This window comes from Physeter macrocephalus, chromosome 1, assembly GCF_002837175.3.
Source record: "Physeter macrocephalus isolate SW-GA chromosome 1, ASM283717v5, whole genome shotgun sequence".
Lineage (NCBI taxonomy): Eukaryota > Metazoa > Chordata > Mammalia > Artiodactyla > Physeteridae > Physeter > Physeter macrocephalus.
This window is the reverse complement of record NC_041214.2, coordinates 36,586,967-36,612,582: the sequence shown is the minus strand read 5'-3', so window position 1 is coordinate 36,612,582 and position 25,616 is coordinate 36,586,967. Positions and strand designations below refer to the sequence as shown.

The following is a 25,616-nucleotide window of genomic DNA, read 5'->3' as shown; positions in this document are numbered from 1 at the left end:
ATACAATGGAATATTACTCAGCCATGAAAAGGAACGAAACTGAGTTATTTGTAGTGAGGTGGATAGACGTAGAGACTGTCATACAGAGTGAAGTAAGTCAGAAAGAGAAAAACAAATACCGTATGCTAACACATATATATGGAATCTAAAAAAAATGAAGAAAATAAATGGTCAGAAGAACCTAGGGGCCAGACGGGAATAAAGATGCAGACCTACTAGGGCATGGACTTGAGGATACGGGAAGCGGGATGGGTGTGCTGGGAAAGAGTGGGAGAGTGGCATGGACATATGTGCACTACCAAGCATAAGATGGAAGGTTGGTGGGAAGCAGCCGCATAGCACAGGGAGATCAGCTCGGTGCTCTGTGACCACATAGAGGGGTGGGATAGGGAGGGTGGGAGGGACAGATATACAAGAGCGAGTAGATATGGGGACGTATGTGTATGTATAGCTGATTCACTTTGTTATAGAGCAGAAACCGGCACACCATTGTAAAGCAGTTATACTCCAAAAAAGATGTTAAAAAAAAAAAGTCAATAGAAAAAAAAAACAATAACAACAAAAAACATATACAGACCAATGTAGCTGCATATAGGTTAAACCACTTCTAAATCATGTTAGGACTTCACCATGCGCTCGGAGGCCATAACATGTGGACACCTTTATCAAATTTGTTATGTGGAGACACTGTACTTTAATTCAATTTTATCTCCATTCTATCTGAGATCAACTTTTCCATTATGAGTTGGGTTCATCTGTTCTGAGTACACATTGGTAGCCTCTGGAAATTTTTATTTTACGCATGATATTAAAGCTAAAAGAGTTGTATAAAGAGGGAAGGATCCCTCCAAACGTGTGATCACCTGAAGAGTAGGGAACATGGGTCCAGATACATAGTGAAAACTGAAGAACTGCTTGATAAACCAGAAATCATCATATTTAGATTTTTCATTCAGTTCTCTTTTGTCCCGTATCATCTTAATGCCTCTTACACTCCACTTGAGCTGTGGTCTTTAACTATTTTGTGGTTACAGACACCTTTGGAAAGATGATGAAAGTTATGACCTCCAATTGCAAAGCCTAGAAAATTTTGCACATACTTTCAAGTGTTTCCAGAAGCTATGGAAGCCATTGTTCTGATCCAAGGACACAGGATTTAGAGGAGTATTTAAATATTTAAAATTAGGAAGGAGATTAAGTTTTTCTGTGCTGTGTAGAGAAAGGAAATTCCCAAGAAGTCTTAGAGAAAATTGAGAAGATGAGCTTTTGTTCACCTGGGAAAGAACCATGGCAGATCTCACACCTGGGTTCACCATCCCAAGTCTTATCTAGGATTGTGGGCTTTGGTAGTGACCCCGTGGGTCTATGGATTTTTAGAGCACCAATGGCGTCTTTAAAGACCATTTGAACCATTTGTTCATGATTGAGCGTGGCAGTTAAGCATAAGCTCTGACATGACTGCGTCATTTTAATGTTTAATATTCAAGCCAACAAACTCAGCTAAGTGCTTGTGAGAATGGTCCTAACTTTCACCAGTAGAAATAAAATATTTTTTAATTTTTCCTTTAAAAAATGGCTTAAATTTTTAAAAATGAATCAGTCACTTTCAAGTTAAAAAGGAATGTTCAGAGGAACTTAGGAGGTTTTCCTCCTGAGACAATCTGCCTTGCAATCAATTCAGATTCTCCTGGTACTTTTTTCTACCTAGTACTATTATTTTTGTCCACACAGCTAAATGGTTAGACTATCTTTCTCAAGGGTGCTAATACAAGATGCCAAAGTTTCAAATACTGGAGTTCTACTTGAACATTTAATATTTTATTTAGAAATATTTCCAGTATTGCCTTATAGAACATTCTGCAATGACAGAAATGTTCTATAATCTGCACCATTCAATATAGCAGAGGCCAGCCGCGTGGAACTACTGAGCACTTGATACGTGGATAGTGGAAGGAATGACTATTTGCTTTTACTTAGTTTTAAATAATTTTAAGTTCAAATAATCACATGGCTACCAAATAGAACAATATGGTTCCAAACTGTTATATTAAAGAGGAGAGTTAAATGCTGGGCTCTCTCATCCTTAGGCAACAGACCAAACCTTGGACTAAATGCTATTAGAGCATTTTTTTTTTCTCAAGAAACTGAGAAACAGGGACAGGTAGCTTTTCTTGGTGGGGGGGTGGGGGGATAGGTAGCTCTGATGATTTGAAAACTCCAGGCAATTCTGTATTCTTACTGTGCTCGATAACTCCATCTTTGTCCCCTGCTAAAACCTACGTTTAATTATAGAAGTGCTTAGTTGAAGTGAATGGCCTCACTTTCAAATCCTTTTTCCTACAATGGAAAGGTCAAAATTGTATTGTCAGGAAGGAGAAAGATGGAAAAAAGAAAGGGTGACTGGGACAGTTGAGCAGTTGTGGGTTCAACTTCCAACATCCAGAGGGTCAGCTTCCCACGTGGCTGGGTCGGACCAGCCAGCTCCATTGTGGGCGCCTGGGCAGGTGGCTGCTTAGGGAGGGCTCACCGTGATGGAGGATTTCCCTGCCGTGTTCCCATGCTTCAGCAAGGATTTGGACAGCTTTCTCTGGGAAACAATCTGTACAAAAGGAAACACAAGGTGGAGATTCTAGTCATATACTTGCAGGTATACTCTTTAGTATTTCCCTTACACAATTTTGCACTTACAGCTCTCCTTGAAATTATGACATCAATGTTCATTTATTTTCCGAGGTTCCTCCACAAACCTCTCCTAAATACAGGTCATTCCCTTCTTTCCTCTTATGGCTTGTGCTGTAAGTGTGAGTGTGTAAGGGATTACACATAATTCAGTACTAATGGAGGTGGCTTAATTGTTGCCGAGACATTTATATTAAAATTAGACAAAACATGTTGGATATGTACATTAACATAAAGGAGATGAAGTTTCAGAATGATCTCAAATTAGCACTAAAACCTCTGTGCAGAGTGGAGGATGGGGTGAAGGGAGGAAAGAAACTCAAGGTCTAAATATACACTTCCTGTATCGATAATCTCTAGAGTTCTATTTTTAATATATTCAATAGGAAGTAATAAAGTAAGTCATGAGGAGACTGATGCTCAGAGAAGCCAAAAGGAGTAACTGGGGTCCTCTCCACTGGGAGCTATTCTCAGCAGAACCTGCCCCATCCCCTCTTGTTTTCTTTTCTGAAAGGGAAAGGTGGCAAGGCAGTGAGGCCCTGATGGGCCTGCACCCCATGATTCCCCAGGATTCCCAGAGGAGACAAGGCTTAAAAGACTTGAGTGAAAGCCGTGCTCTGCTCTCAGCAGAGGGAGAGCATAGTCCCCTGCTGTGGGCGGCAGCTTCTATCTGGATGGCCCCAGTGATCCCCGCTTCCTGGTGTTCTTGCCATTGTGTAATTCCCTCCCCTTGAGTGTTGGGTGGATCCAGTGATTTGCTTCCAATGAACGGAATACTACAAAAGTGATGGGATATCACTTCAGAGATTAGGTTCCAAAATCACTGACTTCCTTCTTGCTCAGCATCTCTCATTCTCTCTCTTAGAGCCTTTGCTCTGGGGGAAGCAGTCTGCTAGGTTGTGAACAGCCCTGTAGGAGCAGCCCACATGGCCAGGAATTGATGTCCCCACTCAACAGCCAGTGAGAACCAGAGGCCAGCCAGCAGCCAAACAACAGCCTGGAGCAGGTCCTCCCACAAGGTGAACCTTGAGATAACCACACCTCGACAGCAGCCTTGTGAGAGACCCTGGTCCAAAGGACCCAGCCACGCTGCCCCAACTCCTGACACACAGAAGTTGTGAGATAATAAGTGTTTGTTTTTAAGCTTTCAACTTTTGCAGTAATTTTTTTTTTTTTTTGCAGTAATTTTTAATGCAGCAATCAGAAAAAGTACACATAAGAAAGGGAAGGAGATCACTGTGAAAAGTGGGGACAGAAACCCATTCTCTGAAATCCTTATATATTTTGTCTCTGCGTTAGAGCAATAAAAATATTAAGAGGGTGCTAATATCAAATGCAAAAAGTTCAGAGACCTTCCCTAGGCCAAGCAGATGAAAGATCCTAATGTTCAGTCTGCTGTCATCTGAAGGAGTGTTTCTATAAAGAATCACCAGGTGACAGTGATGATGTTGATGACATCAATGAGAGCAATGGGAACTCCCATGTAAGTATACAGATTATGTGGGAGATGCCTTATTCATTCCAAAAATAATTATCTAGTCCCCAAAATATGACAAACTTGGTGCTAGGCACTAAGAATAGAGTGGTAAGCAAAGTCAGATGCAATAGCTGACCTCATGGAGCTTACATTTTAGTGGGGGAGATAGTAATAAACGAAATGGTCAAACAAATATAACTCGTCACAAAGGAGAGATGCACTGGCCATGGTGGGGACGATGAATGGGGTGAATGAGAGCGGACCACTTATGAATCTCTGGCTGCAGTACAGGTGAGAGGTAATAGTGGCTATGGAGATGGAGAGAAAAGACTGGATTTATGAGATAGTTAGGTGTAAAATAGTCAGAATTTGGAAATGGATTGAATACGGAGAGAGTGGGAGGCATCCTAAATGTATCACTGGATCAGAGAGTTATGCCCTTCAGTGAGTTAAGAGTCACAAGAAGGGGACATTAAATTGGAAGGCAAAGAACAAAGTTTGGGGCAGAAAACAGACTGGGGTAGGTTGAAGAGGAGAGGAAGAGGAGGCAAATGGACAAGAAGAAAATTCTTTCAATGAGTTTGGCTATATAGTGGGGAAGAGAGAATAGTCCCTGAGGGGAAGGAGAAATTCAGTAAGGTTTTTGTCTTAGTGGTCATTTTGTTGCTAACTTTACAGCCCCACAAATTTGGTATTATTAATTTCCTTTTATAGAGGAGCAAAGTTGGACACAGAGAGTTTAAGTAGCATTCCTAAGGCCATAGAGCTAGGAGGGAGTGTGACCTGGATTTGAACATAGGTCTGACTCCAGAAACTGATCTCCAGATCCATTATGATCTCCAGTAAGCAAACTCCTAAAACAGGTTCAGAAAATGTTCACAGCTGGATTTGTACTACATGTGTTTGCTTTTAAGCCCTAGATCTCATGTTAGTGCTTAAGCCTCAATGTGTAAGCATGGAGAAGATGGTAAAGAAATAATCAAGTTAAAGCTTAAGAATGAAGTAATCTGGAGACACTGGCTTTGGTTACATTCAGTGTAGCATAATGATTAAGAACATAGGTTTTTTTTTTTTTATAGTTGACTATCAATAAAATGACATGAAAAAAATCAAGTGATAAAAGAATTGGCTTTCCTTTCCATAGTTAATTCTGAATTCAAACTCACCTTTCCCACCCTACTCATTAAGAATGTTTCAGTACTTTTAGTCCTATCAGCAAAATCATTATTCCCCCCCCCCCAATTCTCAGATTGTCACTTGTTCTAGAAAAGCTACCATTTCCTAGAATAATGTAGACATTATTTTTTAACTTGAGATAGACCAAAACACAGGAAACACAGAAGACAAACAGCAAAAGGACATTAGAAGACTTTGTGGTTTCTCTTCAGGGGTTTTTCAGTGGGGAGTGGAAGGGAAGACACATGAATAGATGACAAAACAAGGGTCACTGATAAGCAGTAGCCAGGTCAGTATCTCTCTAAAGAAAGGTAACAGATTTATTTGGGAACATTATACCCTGTTCCCAAATTAATCTGGTCTCAGAAATACTTTGGTCCACTGTCACTGCGTTTCATCCACAATGGTTACCTACCCCAATAACTCCAAGTGACCCCAACAGCCTTGTCAACCCTGAGATGATCCATGCATTGGGTTACCAGGTATTGGTAGACTGTCTTTACAGACTGTGTCTTCCAAGATCCACATTCTCTTTCTTCAAGGAAGACCAAGGATGGTACCAGGTCTTTCTCACTCTTTTTTAGAAATGCCAACATTTCCATTTGTAGGGTCTGAAGAGAATGCTACCGCGTACCACCTCCTGCCTTTTACAAATGCTAGGAAGACAAGCAATTTCCCAGGAAATATTCCTTCTTAAGAAATGGTCATATGGGTGAACAAGTGGCTAATCAAGCAGGCATTAAAACAAACATTCTACAGCCCCAGTCCTCCAACTCAGCTGCAAAGAATGAGTAATAATTAATGTTTCAAACCTTTCATTGTAATAATGATTGACAATGAGTTGCCATTGGCATTGCCATTCTTAGGACTTCGGGCAAAAATAGTAGGATGCCCAGCTGAAGCAGCGATCTATAGAGAAAAGTCTATTTGTTGCCAATTCCCTTCTCACACAGGCTTTGTTGCAGCTGAAGCAACTGCATCATACTCAAAAACAGCCTTAGGTCGTGTCAGAGGATGAGGGGTTTAGAGTGACAAGGACTTACACTTGTCCCAGCTGATACTGAGGCCAAGAAATAGGCAGCATTTAACACTGGGCTAAAGGGGATGCACTTGTCAGAAGTCCTCTAATTTGATTCTTCTCACCCTATAGTGGGGTCACAGTTGTAATCCTTAGACTTCAACAGAAGGATGAAATATAGGGGGAGGAAACACTCTTATTAGCAAAGTCAAATCAGACGGACATTAACACCATCAAGTTCCTGATCTGCATTCACACGTGGATCTGGGGAGGAAGTGCTTCTCTCCCTGTGAAGTGGGCGGTATTCTAACAGCAGGGATCCTCATTTTCAGGGAAGTCCACTGTTTCATTTAGACAAATGGGAACAAAACCAGGAGAATAAAAAACATTTTGGTCAATATTTCAACAAGTGTTTGTTCATCTGGATTTGCTTACAAAGACTTTCAAAGCAGTCATTTTGGGGACTAGACAGTCATCTTTCATGAGATCTCTTTTACTGAAAATATCTTCAGATTATTTCTGGAAATTGCTTTAAGACTCTATTGCAAAAACAAACATTTATTGAACATCTTTTCTGTGCCAGGCACTGTTCTGAGGTAACAGTGGTGGACAGGTGAAAACATAATTACAATACTTGACATTCGTACCTCTGTTAGCCAGAATTGATAATGCCCAAAGCATGTGTTAGAGAACTTTTATTTCTTAAAAGGTAAGTCAATATTGTATGAAAAAGTCTTTGTGTAGATAAGTCTGGAAATCACATGATTAGAAAAAGTTTGACATCTTTAACTGCAGGATATTAACAGAGCTTTAGTTGTGAATCACCCTGAGCACAGCCATGGAAGGAGCATTCTTTACACTTTTTTGACCCCAGGACCTTTTGTCAAGGAGCATCCCTGGTGTTCTGCAAACTAGCAATTACTACTCCCATCACTACAGGGTACAACCAAGGGTTCCTGATGACTCCTGTAGCAACAGAGGGGGACCGGTCCAGGTCCTCTCAGGCCTGACTCTTGCAGAGCTGGCTGGGCTCCCAACAGCCACCATTGGCATCTCTTTGCCTACAGGTTCTTCTGGAGTCTGTGCCCACTGTCCACAGGAACAGTAAGCTGAAAGTGGGGGAGATTAACACCCTTGGGAGCAGAGTCAAACAACCGACGGGCTTTGGCACAGAAATCCCCCAGCTCCTTTGGCCCAGGGATGGGGGTAACTCTGCGGTGTTTGTTCTGCACAGAAGCTGAGTTTTCCCAGTGGATGGAGCTCCAGTTACTCCCAGTGGTGATTCCTTAGACATCACAGCCTTTGCTTTATTGGCCACTCTCCCTTTCCTGCCACTTCTCCACTCCCTTTCTAGTGTTTCCTTCACTTTCCAAATAGTCTACTTTGCAATCCTTGTCTGCTTCTGGGAGACACTACCAAAATTCAACTCTGTGTCAGATAATGTATTGAGCATTTCACATATATTATCTCATTTACTGTCACTTAATGAGCAAAACTCTCTCTTGCCCCAAGCAACTGGGATGAGAGAAGCAAGACTTTGAGAAATTGAGTTTATCTATGGTCACATAGCATTATGGACTGAATTGTGAACCTTCCCACCCCTCCTCCCCTTCATATCTTGAAGCTCTGACCCACAATGTGACTGTATTTGGGGACAGGGTCTATAATGGAGATAACTGAGGTTAAATGAAGTCATAAGGGTGGGACCTTAATCCAACAGGACTAGTGTTCTTATAAAAAAAGGAAGATCCATCAGAAGTCTCTCTCTCTCTCTCTCTCTCTCTCTCTGCATATGTACACCGAGGAAAGGGTATGTGAGGACATCATGAGAAGGTAGCTGTCTGCAAGCCAGCAGGAGAGGTCTCACCACAAACTAACCCTGTTGTCACCTTGATCTTGGAATTCCAGGTTCCAGAACTATAATAAAATTGCCATTGTTTAATATACTAGTGTGCGATATTTTGTTATGACAGCCCTAACAGGTTAATACACATAGCTTATAAGAGTTGAAGCCAGGATTCATTCCTTCACTGAGTATCATATTTATTGAGCATCTATTATGTGCTGGGTATTGAGAATAAAATGATGGCACAAGACAGGCACACAATTGCCCTTCCAGAGGTAGCTACACAAAACCCATGTCAAATTCCATCTCTGCAAGGAGAAGTAATGTCATGCCATGAGAGGGGGGCTCACCAGATCCAGGAGGTCAGGTAAGGCATTTCTGAAGAAACTGCTCCTGACCTGAAGGCTCATGGATGATAATTGAGTAGTCAAAGAGGAGAGGGAATAGTTGGTACCAAGGGTATATATGAGTATGAGGAGCAGGATGAATATGAGGGACAGAAAAGAAGGCTTTTAATTTATCCCCGGAGACCAGGTTCTTGGCCATGTTGTCCTCTGATTGACACTAGGTACTTTAGCAACGTTGGCTATGGTAGGTAAAAAATGACTCCCTAAGGATATCCATACCCTAAATCGCTGAAATCTGTGTGTATTATCTTATATGGCAGAAAAAAAAAGTCTTTACAGTATAATTAAGTTAAAGATCTTAAAATAGGGAATTTATCCTGGATTATTTGGGTAGACCCTAAATGTAATCTCAAGTGTCCTTATAAGAGGGAATCAGAGGGAGATCTAATTTATGACATACACTCAGAAAGGATGAAAATATGAAGACAGAGCAGAGAAATACTTGAAGATATTGGACATGGCAAGGAATGGATTCTCCCCTAGAGACTCCAGAGGAAGCACGGCCCTGCTGACACCTTGATTTCAGGCTTCTGCCCCCAGAACTATGAGAGAATAAATCTGCATTGTTTCAAGACACCAAGTTTGTGATAATTTGTAACAATAAACACAGGAAACTAACAGACTGACTTAGCCCATGACCAGGTTCAAAGTTCCAGGAAAAGATGCCATGATGGCTTCAGTGATGACTGATTTTAGGGAAATCCCTACCTTCCCATTTCCCTCCCAAGACTGCTGGGCAATATTACTTCACCTGATAGAAGTCAGACCCTCTCAAGATAAATATGCCTGAAGACCCTGGCCTTGACACTCTTCCTCCGTCTCCTGGCCATCTTGCTCCCACCACTGACCCAAAGGAGCCACAATCCTATCTGAGCACAGAATAACCTCTGCGAACCTCGGCATCTTGTGTGCACTACCAATAAAGGGAAGCCTTAAAATGGTTTTAAACATCATTTAAAAATAGCCTTTAAGAGCTATGCTTTTTCTTATGCTGTTCCCTCTGCCTAGGATGACTCATACCCTCTCCCCTCAATTGGCAAATTTATTCATTTTTAAGATCTTCATTAGAAGTTTGGGATGGTTGCTGTGGTAGGAGGGATGTGAAGTCACCCGTGGGATGAAGAACTATTCCTTCTCCCCTCACGCATGTCCTCCCCTCCTCATCCTAGCTTGTTCCCTGCAGCAGCAGCAGCAGCATGGCCTGGGTTGCTAGAAATGCAGGCTTTCAGGGCCCACCGCAGACCTGCTGAATCAGAATCTGCATTTTGATGAGGTCCCCAGGTGACCTGCATTTCTCATTAAAAGTGAGAAACACTGAGCTACAAAGTAAGAATTGCACATTGACAATTTCAGTACAATATGATCAGATTTAAAGGATTTCTAGAAAAGGGCTTTAAAATGAATCTGTTCTGCTGATTTAGACTTTCATTAAAGGTAAAGCTGTAGGAGCTAAGAAGCTTTCTCAGACATTCGGGGGAGAGAATGGTGACACACGTGTGTACATATGTTTTATGTAAACTCAGTCTGGTCCTTAGCTCCCCAGTGGAGACCTACAGAAGGACCAGACTAGGGAGAATGATTCCAAGTGACAGGAGTGATGGGTAATCTGCTTGCCTGGGCTTCCTGTCTTGAGCTTTCTATTAAGCAGGGTTCTAATTACTTCAAGTGTAATTACAGGCTTTTACCCTTTCTCTGACTTCATTAGTATAGGACGGAAAGAGTTTCGGAGAGAGATTTAAGGACTGCCTGTGTATTAATTATGCACCTGTGCCTCCTCATCACAAATGATCTGGTCCAGAGGCCACCTCCCCACCCTTAGCTAAGCTGTACCACATGGCGATCAGGAGAAAGAGAAAGAGCTGCGTCTCTGAACAGCTGCTGCCTAGGGTAGGGCACTGTGTCAGGTCAAGGGCACAAGGCAGCTTTTCAACCACTGCCTTGGCAGGCTGTGACTCATCTTCAGTGAGGCTGGCAACCAAACACTAGTAGTCCACAGGAGAGAGGAGGCTGGGAGAAAGCCCTTGACCATTTTTAAGCGAAGTATGCAAATTCCAGCTTTCAGGTTGTTAGACTAGGTTAACTAGGTTGTTAACAGGTGAAGAGACCAGAAGCTCAAAGATAACTAAGGTAATAAAGCTATTGAAGAGTCATGATACTACTGCAGGAAGAGCACTTACTGTGTGCCAGCTACTGCTCTGAAGTGCCTTATGTGTACTGATTAATTTAATTCTCATGACAGCCCTATGGAGTAAGTATTATGCCCATTTACAGATAAGAAAACGAAGTATAGAGAGTGTATTGGTTTGCAAGGGCTGCCATAACAAATTACCACAAATTTACATAAAACAACAGAACCATATTCTTTCATGGCTGCAGAGGGCAGAGTTTGAAATCAAGGCATCTGTGGGGGTCGTGCTCCCTCTGGAGGCTCTAAGGGCAATTTCCATATGTAGTCTCCAGTGTCTGGTGCCTGCCACTGTTCCCTGGCCTGTGGCTGCATCACTCTACCTCCTTCATGAGGCCCTCTCTTGTCTGCGTCCCTCCTCTGTGGTTCCTTTATAAGGACAGTTGTCACTGGATTTACCCCACCTGGATAATCCAGGATGAGCTCTTCATCTTGAGATCTTTAATTAGATCTGCAGAGACTTTTTGTCCCAATAAGGTCACATTCACAGATTGTGGGGTTGAGGATGTAGACATATTTTGGGGGGCCACCATTAGGTCCACTACAGAGAGGCTAGGTGACTTGCTCAAGATTCCACAGCCAGGAAGTAGCAGAGGTGAGATTTGAACCCAGTCAGTCCAGCCCAGAATCCATCCCCTCTCTGCTGCCTCCCATAAATGACAGAGGCTGGACTTGATACCGCACTAAATGCTGCCAGATGTGTGCAGTGATTCACACTCACTCCTCGCCCTGGGGGAGCTGACCTCAGAGGCGCATTCCCTCTCCCTCAGACCACTGCAGGGGCCACTTAACTGGTCCCCTAGATTCACTCTTGCTACATAATGTAGAGTAAGAGCCACACATGATGATAAAGAAGACGTGGTGTGTGTGTATATATATATATATATATATATATATATATATAAAATGGAATATCACTCAGCCATGAAAAAAAATGAAATAATGTAATTTGCAACAACATGGAGGGACCTAGAGATTATCATACTAACTGAAGCAAGTCAGACAGAGAAAGACAAATACCATATGACATCACTTATATGTGGAATCTAAAGAAATGATACAAATGAACTTATTTACAAATCAGAAATAGACTTACAGACATAAAAAACAAACTTATGGGAGACTTCCCTGGTGGTCCAGTGGTTAAGAATCTGCTTTCCAATGCAGGGGATGCAGATTTGATCCCTGGCTGGGGAACTAAGATCCCACCTGCCACGGGGCAACTAAGCCCATGTGCTCTGGAGCCCGCATGTCACAACTAGAGAGAAGCCCATGCACTGCAATGAAGAGCCCACTTGCCTCAGTGAAAGATCCCACATGCCGCAACTAAGACCTGACACAGCCAAATAAATCTTAAAAAAAACTTATGGTTACCAAAGGGGAAAGGGAGGAGAGGGATAAATTAGGAGTTTGAGATTAACATATACACATTACTATATATAAAATAGATAACCAACGAGGTCCTACTGTATAGCACAGGGAACTATATTCAATATCTTGCAATAATCTATAAGGGAAAAGAATCTGAAAAAGAATAGATACATAAGGAATCACTTTGCTGTGTAACTGAAGCTAACACAACAGTCTTAATCAACTATATTTCAATTAAAAAATTAAAATAAATTAATTAATAAAAAGAAAAAGGTCACACATAAGGGTCCAAATGCTGAGCATGGTGTGGGACCAGGCAGGGTAACCTCTCCAAGCCTCAGTTTTGTCTTCTGTGAAATGGTGATGATACTATCCACCCCACTGGTTTATCATGTGCATAATGAGTAGCAACAAAATCCCAGCATCAGGCCCATAGAGATGCTTAGGAAATGCTCCTTCCTCTTCTCTTCTCTCCTGTCTAATTAATTCCCACAGACAGATGATTATAGTCATTGATTGGCTTGGACTGGGGTTCTGGCAGTGGAGTGGAAAGAGAGGTAGAGAGTAAAGATATTTAAGACACTGAGTTGATGGGGCTTTGGGAAAGGCTGATGGGTGGGCTGTGGAGCAGAGGGAGTGAGTGAGTGGTGCAAGGGAAGGCTCCTCGGTTTTGGGTCTCTGCATCTGGGAGGACAGAGGTGTCATTCCCTGAATGGGGCAGATGGAGGCTGTGGGTAGGGAGAGCAAGAGGACATGGTGAGCTTGATGTGGGGCTGTTGAGGCTGAGGTGCCTGTGGTCATCTGAGTGGAGTCAATATCTAGATACTGTTGGATACATGAATCTGGGGCATGGAGGAGAGGCCTGAGCTGGGAGTCTCCAACATGTGGATGATGAATGGAAGGGCAGGAGCTGAGGAGGAAATATATGAAGGAAAGAAAGGAGCAGTCTGAGAGTGAGGCAACCTTCCCAGACTGAGAACCACAGCAATGTCTTTTCACTACCTGCAGCCTCTGAACACACCCTGTGGGGGCCCAGCTGCCTCCATCCCATGGGTGAGGGCCAGAGGGCTCACAGGCTGTGTCCTCCCTGCTCAGGCTGGGGCTATGCTCTGTGGGGGGCAGCCAATTCAGGGCAGGGGCTGTCTTCTTTCCTGTGTGCTGATGGAGGCTTCAAAAGGAAGAATATTAAAAGTGCAAGGCATACACTAACAATGAAATATCAGAAAGAGAAATTAAGGAAACAATCCCATTTACCATTGCATAAAAAGAAGAAAATATCTAGGAATAAACTTATCTAAGGGGGCAAAAGACCTGTACTCTGGAAACTATAAGACGCTGATGAAAGAAATTGAACATGACACAGTTGGAAAGATATACCATGCTCTTGGATTGGAAGAATCAATATTGTTAAAATGACTATACTACCCAAGGCAATCTACAGATTCAATGCATTCCCTATCAAATTACCAATCACATTTTTTCCCAGAACTGGAAAAAATTTTTAATCTGTATGGAAATACAAAAAACACTGAATAGCCAAAACCATCTTGAGAAAAAAGAATGGAGCTTGAGGAATCACTCTCCTTGACTTCAGACTATACTACAAAGTTACAGTAATCAAAACACTATGGTACTGGCATGGAAACAGACACATAGATCAATGCAACAGGATAGAAATCCCAGAGATAAACCCATGCACTTATGGTCAATTAATCTACAGTAAGGGAGGCAAAAATATACAGTGGAGAAAAGATAGTCTCTTCAATAAGTGGTGCTGGGAAAACTGGACAGCTACATGTAAAAGAATGAAATTAGAACATTCTCTAACACCATATACAAAAATAAACTCAAAATGGACTAAAGATCTAAATGTAAGACAGGGTACAATACAACTCCGAGAGGAAAACATAGGCAGGGCACTTGTTGACATAACTTGCAGAAATACTTTTTTGATTCCATCTCCCAGAATAATGGAAACAAAAGTAAAAATAAACAAATGGGACCTAATTAAACTTAAAAGCTTTTGCACAGCAAAAGAGAGAGTGACATGGACATATATACACTAACAAATGTAAAATAGATACATAGTGGGAAGCAGCTGCATAGCACAGGGAGATCAGCTCGGTGCCTTGTGACCACCTAGAGGGGTGGTATAGGTAGGATGGGAGGGAAACGCAAGAGGGAAGTGATGTGGGAATATATGTATATGTACAGCTGATTCACCTTGTTATAAAGCAGAAACTAACACACTGTTGTAAAGCAATTATGCTCCAATAAAGAAGTTAAAAAAAAAAAAGAAACCATAAACAAAACGAAAAGACAACCTATGGAATGGAAGAGAATATTTACAAATGATGCAAGCAACAAGGGATTAATTTCCAAAATATACAAACAGCTCATACCGCTCAATATCAAAAAACAAAACAAAACACTAAACAACCCAATAGAATAAATGGGCAGAAGACCTAAACAAATAGATATTTCTTCAAAGAAGACATACAGATGGCTAACAGGCATGAAAAGATGCTCAACATCGCTAATTACTAGAGAAGTGCAAATCAAAACTACAGTGAGGTAAATAAACTCAAAATGGACTAAAGATCTAAATGTAAGACAGGGTACAATACAACTCCGAGAGGAAAACATAGGCAGGGCACTTGTTGACATAACTTGCAGAAATACTTTTTTGATTCCATCTCCCAGAATAATGGAAACAAAAGTAAAAATAAACAAATGGGACCTAATTAAACTTAAAAGCTTTTGCACAGCAAAAGAAACCATAAACAAGTGAAGTAAGTCAGAAAGAGAAAAAGAAATACCGTATGCTAACACACATATATGGAATCTAAAAAAAAAAAAAAAAAAAAGGTTCTGAAGAACCTAGGGGCAGGACAGGAATAAAGACACAGACATAGAGAATGGACTTGAGGACACGGGGAGGCGAAAGGGTAAGCTGGGATGAAGTGAGAGAGTGACATGGACATATATACACTAACAAATGTAAAATAGATACATAGTGGGAAGCAGCTGCATAGCACAGGGAGATCAGCTCGGTGCCTTGTGACCACCTAGAGGGGTGGTATAGGTAGGATGGGAGGGAAACGCAAGAGGGAAGTGATGTGGGAATATATGTATATGTACAGCTGATTCACCTTGTTATAAAGCAGAAACTAACACACTGTTGTAAAGCAATTATGCTCCAATAAAGAAGTTAAAAAAAAAAAAGAAACCATAAACAAAACGAAAAGACAACCTATGGAATGGAAGAGAATATTTACAAATGATGCAAGCAACAAGGGATTAATTTCCAAAATATACAAACAGCTCATACCGCTCAATATCAAAAAACAAAACAAAACACTAAACAACCCAATAGAATAAATGGGCAGAAGACCTAAACAAATAGATATTTCTTCAAAGAAGACATACAGATGGCTAACAGGCATGAAAAGATGCTCAACATCGCTAATTACTAGAGAAGTGCAAATCAAAACTACAGTGAGGTATCACCTCACACCAGTCAGAATGGCCATCATTAAAAAGTCTACAAATAAATGATGGAGAGGGTTGCATTAACATGGGAAGATATATTTTTTATGTGAAAAAAGCAAGTTACAAAAAGCATGTATAAGTCACCAGATGGTTGTTTTTAAAAAAAGAACTGTATGTATATGCATACATCAAAAAAAAATCTAGAATAACATGCACCAGAATATTTAAAAGCTATCTGTCAATGTTGGGATGTGGGCCTCACAGTCCTCCAGCAGAAAGACCTCCAGCAGTTGTCAGAGCCCAATATCCGCTGAGTGGTCCCATTTCCCCTGGGGCTGTTGTCTTGTTCTGCACATATACTGTCTCAGAACCCACTCACCCGATTGTGGTGTGCTCCTTCCTATCCCACTTACTCCAGGCCTGGGCCCAGATCGAGGATCCCTGCTTGCCTGTGGCTTGATTGGTGAACTCTGGGACACAGAGATTTAAACTTCCCATCTTCATGGGCCCATGAGGGTTCTTAACTTATTCATTATTAGCACTCCAAGCCCTCTCAGGTCTCTTCTGTAATCATAAATAATGTTACAAAACGTCAGAACCAGATGCAGAATAGGATGGGTGACGCAGGCTTTATATAGGTCGTTTCCTAGTCATCCTTTAAATCTTGTGTTGAAAATGCTGGTGCTTGTTACCCACAGGCCAAGGCACAGGAGCTGCAGTGGGGACATCATCTGGGAGTCAGGAGGCCTGGGTTTAACTACCCGACTTGAAAATGGCTTGCACTTAAGCAAGTCACTTCAAGGTTCAGGTGCTTAGCAGGAAATGTGGAAATATGGTACTTTCCCCTCAGGGGTTCTGTGAGAATGAAATGAGATGTTTGGTGCAGTTTTCAGCATAAGGTCTGGCAGGATATAAGAGCAGTCTGCCCTCTGCCTAGACTGCTTTCCTGGATTTCTCTGCGTGGCTCATACCCACACTTTTTTCTGGTCTCTGCTCAGAAAGGACCTCCCAGACACTCCTATCTAAATGAGCACCTACCCTCTTCCCATCACTCTCTATCCCTTACCCCATTGGGATTTTCCTTCATGGGACTATCACTGTCATTATTTTATGTAGGAACAGGTAAGCTCCATGATAACAGGGCTTTGTCCCCTGTTTTCACAGCTGATGCCCCAGGGTCTAGAAGAGTGTCTGGCATACAGTAAGTGCTCAATAAATGAATGAGTACATACATATTTATTTGAATGAGTGAATAAATGTATATTAGCTTTTGTGTGTGTGTGTGTGTGTGTGTGTGTGTGTGTGTGTGGTACGCGGGCCTCCCACTGCTGTGGCCTCTCCCGTTGCGGAGCACAGGCTCTAGACGCACAGGCCCAGCGGCCATGGCCCACGGCCCCAGCCACTCCACGGCATGTGGGATCCTCCCGGACCGGGGCACGAACCCACGCCCCCCGCATCGGCAGGCGGACTCTCAACCACTGCACCACCAGGGAAGCCCTATATTAGCTTTTTATTACCATTGTTGGCATTGATGTGTTATTCACTGAATGAATGAATAAATGAATGAGTACATGTCAGTTATTTTTATCTGATTGTTATCCTTAACTGGTACATAAGCAATAGGTCCGTACCCACGGAAGGGTGAGGTCTGAATACTGTAAGCTGTTCAGACACTGTGGTCCAGGAGTATTGCAGATAAACACTCACAAACGAGGTGTCCATTTGCAGATGGCTGTCACAGGTCTTCCTGAGCTGGGAGAAAGATACAGGAGTCAATTTATCAATGTGTGGAAAAGGTCACTTCCTTCTTGACCTCATTGAGCAGTTTACAGTGATAGCACTTAGGGAAAATTACTCTCCAATTTTTCCAATCTGAAAAGGGTTGTAGAAGTGGGGGTGATACTGGCCTTAGGTAACTCAGCACCTGTGATACAACAAGGCCCCCAAATATCAGTCTCCTTCCTTCAACTGAGCACTTATAAGAAAGTCAGTGGGGGGAGATTTGTAAAGGGATATGGATCTTTTTCTTATTAGGTATATGAAACAGAAGCCCAGAGATAGTGCAGCTTGGGGTTGAGGGAGGAAGAGCTTAGCCTTCTGACTCTGAATCCAAATGCCTATTGTTGCATCTTGGCTCTGCCACTTAGGAGGTGTGGATCTTGGTCTGGTGTTGATGATGATGATAATTGTGATGATGATATTGATGGTACCAAGCTCACAAATGTCTGTCATATGATCAGCACTTGGTAAATGTCAGCTATGAAAATGATTTATTATCAAGAAGGGACTGTAAAAAATATTGTCCTGATTGGGACACTTGAAAGTGAAAGGGAACCGTGTTAATAATTAAACCATGACAACATGTGTGAACTGGGGCAAATTGAATCTAGGTTATGGTATCTTTATGAGGGTACCTCACATGCAAGGATGAATTCCCCCTCCTTGGAAGTATTTAAGCAGAGGCCAGAAGCACCGAAGGCTGACTCCTGCACTATGCTGGCTGAACTCAGCTGGACTTTTGTCTTCCTCCCCATTTCAAGCTTTTCTGATTCTACTGGAACGCTGTTTGCAAGTTCACTGTAATATTAGTTTTCCTGGTTCGAGTATCACTGTGGGGAGAGAGGTCTGGAGGATTTCCATTCCTTTGTTGCTGATAACTGTGTTGGGAATGTGTGCTGACCTCAGCCCCCTGGTGGGCAGACACCAGGGAAGAGTGGGTGAGCACTATAATCAGCTCACTCGGGGCCTTGCCCGACCTGCCCAGGTGGACAGAGGAGACTCAAAGACTCACCTTCCACCCAAAACAAAGTTAATGAATTCACACTCAGCCTCATTTTGACCTTGAATCTGAAACCAAGACTCTTGGGAATGATTTTGTAACCCAAGCAGTTATTGTTTTTTCTCCTTTTAAACTTCATTAGTTTAATTCAAAATAAAAATATTCTCTTTCTCAAATTAGGCTTGAACTGGAGATTCTGGACTTTGGGGGAATGTCAGAATCTCTTTGCAGTTCCAGTGAAGTTTCCTTAACTTATTCGCTATTAGTGCTCCAAGCTCCCCAGGGTATCTTCTGTAATCAAAGCAGTATAACAAAAGATCAGAATCAGATTACCCAAGGAAAACCTCCTCCCTGTGGGCAGTGAGGTGGGAATCAAGGCTTTACTTGCAGCATCTGCAAAGTTCTTTCTCAAAAACCTAACAGAAAGCACAGCCTCATCATCAAAAAGTTCACAAATAATAAGAAGACATACAGATGGTCAACAGGAATGTGAAAAAATGCTGAACATCACTAATTATTAGAGAAATTCAAATCAAAACTACAATGAGTTATCACTTCACTCTGGTCAGAATGGCCATCATCAAAAAGTTCACAAATAATAAATGCTGGAGAGGGTGTGGAGAAAAAGGAACCCCTTACACTGTTGGTGGGAATGTAAATTGGTGCAGTCACTATGGAGAACTGTATGGAGGTCCCCCAAAAAACTTAAAATAGAATTACCATATGCTCCTGCAATCACACTCCTCGGTATATATCCGGAGAAAAGTCTAATTTGAAAAGATACATGCACCTAAATGTTCATATCAGCACTATTTACAATAGCCAAGACATGGAAGTAACCTAAATGTCCATTGAGAGATGGATGGATAAAGAAGATGTGGTACATATATACAAATAGAATACTACTCAGCCGTAAAAAGAATGAAATAATGCCATTTGCAGCAACATGGATGGAACTAAAGATTATCATACTAAGTGAAGTAAACCAGAGAAAGACAAATATCATATGATATTGCTTATATGTGGAATCTAAATTTAAAAGGTACAAATGAACTTATTTGCAAAACAGAAATAGAGGGCTTCCCTGGTGGCTCAGTGGTTAAGAATCCGCCTGCCAATGCAGGGGACACAGGTTCGAGCCCTGGTCTGGGAAGATCCCACATGCCGCGGAGCAACTAAGCCCGTGCACCACAACTATTGAGCCTGCGCTCTAGAGCCCGCGAGCCACAGCTACAGAAGCTTGCGCACCTAGAGCCTGTGCTCCACAAGAAGAGAAGCCACCACGATAAGAAGCCCGTGCACCACAATGAAAAGTAGCCCCCGCTCACTGCAACTAGAGAAAGCCCACAGGCAGCAATGAAGACCCAACACAGCCAAAAATAAAAATAAACAAAATAAATAAATTTATATATATATATAAAAAAAAACAGAAATAGACCCTCAGACATAGAAAACAAACTTATGGTTACCAAAGGGGAAAGGGGTGAGGGAAGGATAAATTAGGAGATTGGGATTAACATATTCTCACTACTATATATAAAATAGATAACCAACAAGGACCTATGCATAGCACAGGGCACTATACTCAATATTTTATAATAACTTATAAGGGAAAAGAATCTGAAAAAGATTATATATATACGTGTGTGTGTGTGCGTGTGTGTGTATATACACTGAATCGTGCTATATACCTGAAGTTAACACAACATTGTAAACCAACTATACTTCAATAAAAAATACATATCTGCATATATCTATATATCTATATATAGATATAAAGAAAGCACAGCCACAGCAGATACCTCACTCAAAAGCATTTCTCACTAATTCCCCAAATTAGACATCTTTACATGTTTTAAAGTTCTTCAAAGTTTAAGATCTGTACAACACTAGGTATCATATTCTTCTATGTGAATATGAGTTCTTCTAAGTCAGGATACAGGCCTGATTATTTTTAAAATTATGATGTTTTTACTAACACTCATAGTAACTTTTTCCTGATTATAGAGGTGATAACATTCCTTTTAGAAAATATAGAAAAACATGGAAGTGACACGAAAAATCACCCATAACCCCACACTCTACATGTCTTCATTCTTGTCATTTAAAAATATTTCCTCCTAGTCCTTTGGCCTACTAAGAAATGAGTACTTGAAGAGCTAGTAATATTTTTTCCCCACCTTTGGGAAAGAAGACCAAGGAGAGGTTAGTCTTCTGATGGCTACATGTGATGTTCAGAAAACTGTATGGTAATTGGTAACTAAATTTCATAAGTTGCCAAGCTAAAAAAATGCAGTAATCTTCTCGGGTTTTAAAATAATGACAGTAAAACATAAATATATTTTAAAAATTATTTTTGGTAAATAAAAATATTTGGTAGAGAATTAATTTTGGGCTACTACATTATTTGGTGAATTGACTTTCTGGTTATTTGACTTCAGCAAATTGGCCATTTGGCATATTGAGGATTTGGTTCACAGTGTTTTAGTGTCTCATGCTTAAGGGCTGAGACAAGCCTAGGACATTTTTGTTTAAGGCACTCAGAATGCTGATAATTGAGAAGGTATAACCAGATGAAGATGGCAATAGGCCAGGACCAGATGGTGGAGAGAGCCTGTGTGAACCCCAAGAAGAAAGGATTAGGGTGGGTTTTTACAGCCAGTAGTTCTTTGTTGGGTGGAAGAGTGATTGGAATGAAGGCTGGCTGGCAACAAGCAAAAGTGGTAGATCTGGTAGAGGTACCAGTAGCTGCCTTCAAATCCAGTTGGCACATGTGTCTCTCCATATGGGTAGACAGGTCCAGGGTGCCCTGGCCGGGTAGGCTGAAGGCTGAGTGCCTGCACCAGCCTGCCTTAAAGAGTTGACCAGGTCAAACACCTAGAGCTGCTTTTCAGTAGTAACATGTCAGTCCTTGCAAATTCTCACCCAGTTTCAGGTCACTTGCCCTCCTCCCTTGTGCACATATGGAGCTAGGAGAGGTACCATATTCCTGTGAATGTATGTGGAACAGGGCCTGTAAACACAGGCCCATTTTAATTGCCACTAAATATATATTTTGAAAACTATCTTTGAAATTAAGTGGACACGAGGAGCTGCTTTCCCAGGGAACACCTCAGGCGGGAGGTACAATCTGTGGCTGAATGACATCTATGATTGGCAGGCTCAGTCCTGGATGAGAAGAGAAGGGGTGGGGTGGGGGAGTTGAGGGGAAGTGGGCAGAGAACATTCTGCAGAGGATGAGGATGCAGGGAGGAATGCTTTACTTTCAGAGATAAGAGGAAGGAAAGAGATGAGTGAGAATTATTGACTATTAGAATTGGAAGGAACTTGGAGATTAATCAATACAAAACCTTCCCTCTACAGATGAGGTCACTACATCACCAAGATCCCACAGGGTCTTGGTGGCAGATCCAGGCCCCAGGGCTCTTGACGCCAGTCTAGGACACCATAGAGGAGATTTAAAGGTACAAAAGGAGGCTCTACAGGAAGTAGAGGGGTTTCCCTAGTATCCAAATGTAAGAAGATTACTTGCTGGACAAAGATAGCAAAGAAAAAGGCAAGAATTAATGTTCTTCTCCTTGGAAAGCTGAGGTGTGCTCACCCACAATTGCCCTGTGTGAATCCCACCTGCCTATGAGCAGAACAGTCAACATGGAAGCGGCACTGCTTCCCAGGATTTCTGAGCCAGTCCATGGCACCTGATTATGATGACATTTATTGATGACATGATTCAGCACTCATGTGGCTTCTGCCTGCAGTAATTCTGCAAAGTTAGGGAAAGCTTTTCATGTGAGTAACAGAAGGCAAATGAGTTGCCTGCTATAATGTGTAAATTTGACTCCCCTGGGCCATCAATTTTATGCCATGAGGATACTGGATGTTATGCAACAGAAAACCAACCTTGGGAATCTCACTGTGGGCTTTATATTGAATTTGGATAGCACCCTTTGCACCTTCAAAGCCCCAGTCCCCACTGATTGGGTCCATCCCAGCCTGAGACCAAATGCACGTAGATCACTGAAAGCTTGTGGTCAGCAATCCTTTCAGGGGTCACTGTGGATTATCTAATGCTAACATTCACCTGTGTCAGGAGAAGAACCAACAGTCTAGCTAACAGGTCCATTCAACTATATTGAGTGGATAGAAGAAACAAACTTTGGAAATCAAGATCCTTACCGAGAATATAAACTCAAAGACGTGCATGGTCCTTTGTGGGACTGTAAACTTTATGAAGCAATTTTTTTTTCCTGCTCTCCAGATGTTTTCGTTGTCCTCCTTAATTTCTCTAGATAATTACCCCCAAACATTTGTTCTTTTGTTATTAAAACTAGTGATACACTGTCCAAGATTCATTGGCATTCCTCCCCCAAGACTCTGTGACAGTGGTTCTCAAAGTGTGGTCAGCAGCATCTCTATCACCTGGGAACTCAAAAAGGCAAATTATCTGTGTTCTCACTAAATCTTCTGAATCAGAAACTCTGGGGGTGGGGTCTGTACTACATGTTTTAATAAGCCTCCACCTGGCTTTGTTAAGTTCAAGTTTGAGAACTTCTGCTCTGTGAGAAGATGGCACGTGATTCTTCTCTCATGAATGAGAGTCAGAGTCACCCAGAGAGCCTTGAAATCCTTTGAGGTGTTAAAGATTTCCCTGCTCACTTAGGATGACAGGAAGCAGGAGGTTCTTATTTATAACAGATATCTTCTGACCTTTGGGGGAAGAAATACTCTGAAGAGCAGCCACATGACAGAGAGGAGAGGACTTCACACAGTGTAACAGTCCTCCAAGCCACGGAGGAGAGAAAATGCTTGCAAGAAAAGCAATGATGAAACCCAGGGCAACCATGAATTTGGATAATGGGTTTATGCAGCATGGTTTAGGGTGAAAAGACCAGGAGGGAACACCTTCTGGATGGTGAATTTGTAAGGTTCTTGTTTTGGGAGGTTAACACACTATTTAAGAAGCTGTGTTATATTTAAAGTGAATTCAGTGTGCAAACCGTGAGGAGAGATAACCAAAGCTATTTTTTTTCCCCAAGAGAATTCCTATGTTGCCTCTATCAGCTTTGTACAAGACAAACATAAAAAAAACCAAACTAGCAAGGTAAACTCCAACCGGGATTTGCATTAATAGCTGCTACATCATAATTTACACTTGTTAGTGATAAACTATTAGAGCAAATGGAAAAGAGCATGAGAGGCTTAGGAGCCAAAGAGCTCTGTACTCAAGTTCCAGCTCGATCCCTCACCAGCTACGTGACCTTGAGGAAGCTACCTAGCCTTATTCAGTCTCAGTTTTCTCAAAAGGAAGTAGAGATAATGGTAGTGCTTACCTTGCAGTGATGCTGTGCTGATTAAATGAGTTGAGGTCTGGTGAGTGCCCAGCCCAGTGGCTGGTAAATAAAAGTGCCTAGAGAAAAGTAGCTGCTATATTTATTATTTTTATTATTTCAGACTCACTGTCCACTGAACTGGTGCATGATGGAGTAGAAAAATATGGGGATGAATGAATGAGTTAATAAGCAGTGACAGAAAATGAAGGCATCACATTAAAGAAGGTCTGCTTGCTGTTCGAGATAGTAAGGGGTCGCATTTCTCCCTGGCATGCCCTCTGTTGGGTGCAGCAAGAACGGGGTTTAGTTCCTGCTCTTCTTTCAGCCAACGGAAACACAAGGATTGTCTCCAGAGTCACCGAGAAGGCTTACACAGCTTTCCAAGCACCCTGCATCTCTGTGATACGCCCCCCTCGTCCATCTGCCGAGAACACACAGTTCTGCCTTGAGTGCTCCTGGAGGATGTGAACCTTCATCTGGCATCCCCGCTCAGTGGTAAGTCACTTGCTGTGCTGGTACCCAACGTCATGGGCAATGCCAGTTTCTAGCATGCTGAGGGCTGCTATTTTCCCTTCCGAAAGGCCATGAGTCCTGCTGGTTCACATGGCAGAATGAGAATGTGACAAACTCAGACGGGTAGAGCAAGTACCTGTAGACAGCCTTGAGGAGAGAGGCTCTGAATGTGTGACTTTCTGGATGGATTTTGGGAAGTCATTTTATCTTTCCCTTTGTGCTTCAGTTGTGGAAGATAAGAACGGGAATATCTGTCCCAAATTATTTCAGAGATCTTACTTGAAACCATTTTTACTAAAAATAGCCCCATAAGAGTAAATATTATACACAAACTGAATCTTTGACTGTATAAAGCATGCAACAAACCTAAGGCAAAATTATAAGTTCAGTTTTACTAATTGCCCAGGACATGGGTTCTGTCAAAAGGTTTTCACCCGTTTTCCTTCCACATTCACTTCTGAAACAATGTTGGTCCCTACAAGTGTCTGTAGTGGTATCTCCTTAACAGATTCTAGACCCTGAGTGCTCTTTCTGTGCCAGGGACCTGCTAAGCACCTTGTAAGTATTTTCTCACTTGATCGTCACACTATTTCTTTCTTTTTATTTTTTTTTCTTTAACATCTTTATTGGAGTATAATTGCTTTAAAATGGTGTGTTAGTTTCTGCTTTATAACAAAGTGAATCAGTTATATATATACATATGTCCCCATATCTCTTCCCTCTTGCATCTCCCTCCCATCATCCCTATCCTACCCCCCTAGGTGGTCACAAAGCACCGAGATGATCTCCCTGTGTTATGCGGCTGCTTCCCACTAGCTATCTATTTTATGTTTAGTAGTGTATATATGTCCATGTCACTCTCTCACTTTGTCCCAGCTTATCCTTCCCCCTCCCCATATCCTCAAGTCCATTCCCTAGTAGGTCTGCATCTTTATTCCCGTCTTGCTCTTGGGTTCTTCTGACCATTTTTTTTCTTTTTTTTTTTTAGATTCCATATATATGCATTAGTATACAGTATTTGTTTTTCACTTTCTGACTTACTTCACTCTGTATGACAGTCTCCAGGTCCATCCACCTCACTACAAATAATTCAGTTTCGTTCCTATTTATGGCTGAGTAATATTCCATTGTATATATGTGCCACATTTTATTCATCTGTTGATGGACACTTAGGTTGCTTCCATGTCCTGGCTATTGTAAATAGAGCTGCAATGAACATTTTGGTACATGACTCTTTTTCAATTATGGTTTTCTCAGGGTATATGCCCAGTAGTGGGATTGCTGGGTCGTATGGCAGTTCTATTTTTAGTTTTTAAAGGAACATCCATACTGTTCTCCATAGT

General features: G+C 41.8%; 1 protein-coding gene across 2 annotated transcripts in view; it reads right to left on the bottom strand.

Moving 5' to 3' along the window:
- The window catches only part of CPNE4 (copine 4), a 613,382-nt gene that overhangs the window by 172,034 nt on the left and 415,732 nt on the right, over positions 1-25,616 (bottom strand). For both annotated transcript variants that reach the window (XM_024115179.3, XM_055089937.1), the window contains exon 4: positions 2,528-2,599. In XM_024115179.3, coding sequence (XP_023970947.1) covers positions 2,528-2,599 — 72 coding nt within the window. The remainder of the gene's footprint in view (positions 1-2,527; positions 2,600-25,616) is intronic.